We start from the raw sequence: 5,336 nt of genomic DNA, 5'->3' as shown, positions 1-5,336 counted from the left end.
TGTTATATTTTTCTTCTTGCAGACAAAAAAAAAGCCAAGTTTGAGCTACAGACCTGAATCTTCACTCAAAATCTGTGGTTTATAGAAGAGAGCTGCGCTATCACTTTTCTAAGAAATCTGACTTTTGGTTTTTGCTTGACGGTGGAAAAACAAGTGAAAAAATCTCACAGATTTACAGCATATACCACAATAACCACCAAGCAATGCCCTAGCAACCACCCAGAACAACCTAGCAACTGTATTGAGGTGTGCCAACATTGCAGAGATGATTTTTCAGAAAACAATGAGTTTTGAAAAATTTCTTTATTAGAAATTATTTATGTATAAAAATTAACATGCTTCACATACCTCATATGTCTTATTTTACAAATACTTTAATTCAGGCACTGTTTCTGACGTTTTTTTTCTCTCTTTTTGGATGAAAAGCAAACATTAGCAATCAGGAATACACATTAAGTTGCCATTTATCACGGTCAACAGACATTTTATTCTGCAGCACAAACAGTGCAAAAACAAAGAGAGGAGAAATCATAAGAACAGAATCTTAAATTCACAAACATCTAAAGAGACAAATCAGCTTGTCTCTCTCTATCACCTGACATTTCCAGATATGAATACAGGATCCTGTCATCTACTCCATCATCCGAGCTCAGAACCGTCGGTTTACTTGAAAGTGGTGATTCTTCCAATTTCCACAGAAGAGTCTTTGATAGCTGTATTCGTATGAAAGTGACTCACTCGTGCCGCCCCGGTCCAGTAGACGTTGGTTCCGATATTTCGAGTATTCGACGAACGTCACACCATTTCTAAATTGTGATTTCAGATTTGCACAGGTGACTGTGACAGTTATAGCACATTTTGACAATAGGGCAAATTTGAGTTCCTCAAAGGTGTGTACTTATGCACAAGCAAACATTACTCCAAAGAGCACTTCGTACATCTTCAACAGTTTCACAAGGCCCATGGTGAGGTAACAATACAGCAACATAGTTCAACAGCATTCCAGAAGGTTCTTTTTTTTTTTTTTGCAAAAAGGAAAAGAAATAAAGAAAGAAAAAACAACACAGCACAGGATGTCAAAACCAGCATGCTTAACATCTGTAAACAATGGTCACTTGTCTTTGCTGCTGTCATCACCAAAGAGAAAACAAGAGGAAAAAGCTCCAATGATTTTTAAATACTTTTTTCTTTTTTTTTTTAAAGCCACCACATAGTGTTAGCGTCAATGAAACAGCAGACACTGACATGTTGTCCTTAATTAGTGTGAATCACTTTAACAATGACATCTGGAATAGACAGAGCAAGCTGTAATGGAATAGTCTGGGTGACAGACCGTCATTCCGACACACCGTCTCAACAGTCTCGGCCTCCCCAGATGCTCCCTGTGTGACTTCACATAAGCTTCATTAATGGAAACATGTCTGTGGGGGTCTTCCAACCATCCGCTATCTCACTTCTATAAGTGACATAACGTGAGAGTGATTTATCTTGAAATGCTGTCTTCCAGGGGTCACTTCTGGGGTTTGGTAGTGGCCTTTTATCACTTACCTAGATTGCGTGGTTGCTGTAGCTGATGTACGTTTGTTTAGGGCTGAGTCCTACAGAGGAAGAGAGAATGTGATAAAAATAGATAATTTGAGTCTCAGAAGTGCTTAAAGGAAATTAAAATTTGCAGAAAATACGAAAAGCCAAAAATTTGTTTCTTCATTGGAACAGATTTGAAGAAATGAAAGCGGCAAATCCTCTGCAGTTAATGGGTGCCATCATAATGGGAGTCCAAACAGCGGATAAAAACATCACAATAATCCACAAATAATCCCCATGACAGTCAATCCAGTTATCAATGTCTTGTTAAATGAAAAGATGCGTGTTTGTAACTTTAAACGGTCGCTTCTGGCCAAATAAGTCCATAACCCATAAAACGTTTTTTTTCTAGTGAAAAAGTCCTTCCCTGTTGTCCTCTCACATCAAAATCCACGACATATTTGTTTAAAATGGTTTTGGACTGATTCACTTGTAAATTGATCTGTGCATATTTCTCTCCTGATTAAGATATTACTGTTTCACTGGAGAAAGCAATATTATAGCTCGAGTACTCATTTGAAGGTAAAAACTAGGGTAATGATGCATTTGTTTCTGACAAACATGCAGCTTTTTATCACGCGGATTACTTGTGATGTTTTTATTAGCTGTTTTGACTCTCATTCTGACGGCACCCATTCACTGCAGAAGATCCATTGGTGAGCAAGTGATGTAATGTTAAATTTCTCCCCAAATCTGTTACGATAAACAAACTCACTTAGATCTTGGATGGCATGTGGGTAAATACATTTTCAGCAAATTGTCATGTTTAGGTGAACTATTCCTTTAAATATAAACGCTGTTGCTTTATTAGCATTTTTCGATGTGAAACACAGGAGGTAATTCACCAGATACACGTTCACAGGGATCTTTATCAAAAGCAGAGTGGTTTGACGCAGTACCTCATGTTTCATTTCTCATCAGGTCCTTTTCCAATGTGATGACAACTTCTTTGATCTCCCTATTAATTTGCCAGGAGTCAAGTAGCGTGTCTTGTTTGATATCAGACTCTGTCTTTCTTGATATCAAAGTATGGATTACGTGACTGAGACTGTTGTCACCTTTTGCACTCGAGGACAGATTAATACCTTCAAAAACATGCAAGTTACCTGCAAACAGTGACAAGTCTGCTTTTAAAGCATTCATTCAACAAAAACCTGTAATCAACAGCCTAATCCTGTCATTCGGCATCCATCTTGCAATAGCTGTGTAGTGCAAACAATCAGCAAAGGTTGCATGAGTGACACTGCCTTCAGCTATTCATGTAATAACCTTGCCAAAGAAGAAGGGTCAATGGAAAATTCAAGCTCATTGCATCGTTATATGGAGATCAAAAGGTTACCTCATGCAATCATGCAGAGCCGTTGGAATAAGTAAGGTGAGGTGATATTTGACCCAACACTACTGGTGCGGTTCTCCGGTCTGGACTCTCCCTCGGCGAATGGAGCACTGACCCGTAGGTACAGTCAGATAAATAGTTCCATTTCAGCTAAAAGGGAGGGACCTTGTCACAAAAAGCAAATTTAAATGATTCTTTCTCTATATAAAAATTTCATAGGAGGTGCTTGATTTTATCTAGCATAGGTTTATACTGTTCTATTTGAGTCTGCTATCCCAATTTGTGTTTCTGTTTATGCAATCTAGGCCATGCACTGTTTTGAAAGTTTTCATACCTACTCTCTGTTGGTTGAAAAATGCATAAAAACTAATTTGTTGCTATCTTTAGTTCTTTCCCCAGTATAGTGTTTTTCACCTAAAAAGCCCTGTGCAAACAAGTGATTTGCGAAAACAATGTGGCATGCATGCTTTTTGTTCTAACAAATGTCAGCGCAATGCATTGTCTATTATAAGCTAATTGATATGCACAGTTTAAGCATTAAAGCTAAATGGAACATGATTGAGTTTAACAATTAGGTCCAACAGTAAGCCAAGCAATAACCAATAATTAAAGTCTTTACCTGTCTTCATTGTTTAGTTATCATCAACACATCCTGAAACACAGGTTGAGCGGTTACATATATTAGTCAGGCTTTGTTTACAATAATTTAGCAGCATTTTAATGCATCTGTATCAAACAGAATGACTGAAAAAAGACAGTTTAAATAACGGATATCTGCTTCTCGACTTCATGATTTTGCACTACAACATTTAAATGAATCACACTGCAAAGTATAACATGTTTGACATCATATGGCCATAAAGAGGAAAAAGAAATTGAACCTTGTATACTAAAAGGTTTTTTTCTTTGTGGTATGCATACTTTGAAGCATTTCACAGTGCGTATCAATCAATGTTGGATCCAAATGATTATTTTTAAATGCTCTTCAATGACGGGTTGGGAGTTATGTGTGCATGTTCTGTTATGTTTAAATAATAATGATACAGCACATATTACAACTATGAACATATGTATCCCTGACATTAAGAGTACTGTCATTGCACACGTGTCTAAACAAATGATTTTAGGCACAAAATGGATAGCTGAACTTTGGCTAACTGCACAGATGGATAAATGAACAAGCATAATTTGGTGCTGAAATACGTTTCTTATGCATTTCAAAGAAACATTGTGAACTCCTTTTTATGCATGAGCGCATTCAGCTCAGCTCAGCTATCATTACATGCACACAGCGACTAACACAACATGTGCTCTCTTTAAAAGAAAAGTATTAGCTATGTGTGCATTATGTTCATTTAAAGTGTTGCATTCAACATGTTTACAGCGATTTAAGCATTTTTTTATTGGTTGCATTGAAGTACCTCAACCTTGAAGATGTACTTTATATTCACAACCTGAATAATGATCCGTTTACTGTAGGGTTACTTTTGTATCCAGAAAATGTGGTCGTTATTTTAATGATTCACACGCAGAGCACAATTGTGAGGTAATTGTGTCCTCATCAGGGCAATTGTTTTTCATCTGTGTAAATTGGGATCGTCTGCGATGCAGGGACAGGATACTTATGCAAAAAGCTAATTTCAGCATTGTATCTCTGCTAGGAAGTTTCCTAACATAAAGTTATATTAAAATAAATATGAGCTAGAGTTTTAAAATAAAAATGTCACTAAGAAGTAGATTTCAATGTAGGATTTTTAAAGGCTGTGAATGCGTTTGCAAGGCACAGTAACATGCTATTGGAAATGTCAATCATGCTAAATAATTTAAAGATAAAAGGCATATACCAATATATTATCTGCAATGCAGTCTTATTTCAAACAAAATGCTGTTCAATATTATTGGTAGCACTTTACAATAAGGTCTTATTTGGTAACACTGTTAACAATGCAAGCATTCATTAGCATGAGCAATATATTTTTACAGCATATTAACCTTTGTTAATTTTAGTTAATGCAGTGCATTAACTAATGTTAACAGACGCAACATTTGATTTAAAACATTTATTAATAAATGAAAAAAGTAACATTATTTGAAGATTAATAAATGCTGTAGAGGTATTTATACTAGGGCTACTGCAGTTAACTAATGTTAAGACATGAAACCTTATTGTAAAGTGTTACCATATTATTTTGTATACACCAACTCAGTTTTTATGCTACAAGCAAATTTATGCATCACACCATTATAATACATATATATATATATATGATACCTAAGCAATGCTCAGAGTTATAGTCTTTTGCACTCAGTGCACTCAGTGAACTGTAAACAAACTTTGCATAAAAAATGACACACTCCAACTCTATCTTAAGACACAGTACATTCTGAAATCTGATAATACACATATATATATATA

The 5,336-nt window shown here is 35.8% G+C and overlaps 1 protein-coding gene across 2 annotated transcripts in view; it reads right to left on the bottom strand.

Annotated features, from left to right (window-relative positions):
• Positions 1-344: 344 nt before the first annotated feature.
• The window catches only part of LOC107549321 (metabotropic glutamate receptor 4-like), a 182,749-nt gene continuing 177,757 nt past the window's right edge, over positions 345-5,336 (bottom strand). Inside the window, exons 11-12 of one of the 2 annotated variants that reach the window (XM_016230369.1) lie at positions 1,549-1,598; positions 345-1,456 (exon numbers count right to left, since the gene is read on the bottom strand). In XM_016230369.1, coding sequence (XP_016085855.1) covers positions 1,549-1,598 — 50 coding nt within the window. In that variant the 3' untranslated portion in view covers positions 345-1,456. Of the gene's footprint in view, positions 1,457-1,548; positions 1,599-3,539; positions 3,573-5,336 lie in introns of those variants that run through there. The other variant, XM_016230370.1, reaches the window with a different exon arrangement.

The sequence above is a fragment of the Sinocyclocheilus grahami genome, unplaced genomic scaffold (genome assembly GCF_001515645.1).
Source record: "Sinocyclocheilus grahami isolate Dianchi unplaced genomic scaffold, SAMN03320097.WGS_v1.1 scaffold368.1, whole genome shotgun sequence".
NCBI classification, from domain to species: Eukaryota; Metazoa; Chordata; class Actinopteri; order Cypriniformes; family Cyprinidae; genus Sinocyclocheilus; species Sinocyclocheilus grahami.
The sequence above is the reverse complement of the archived record's forward strand: the minus strand, read 5'-3'. Positions and strand labels throughout refer to the sequence as shown.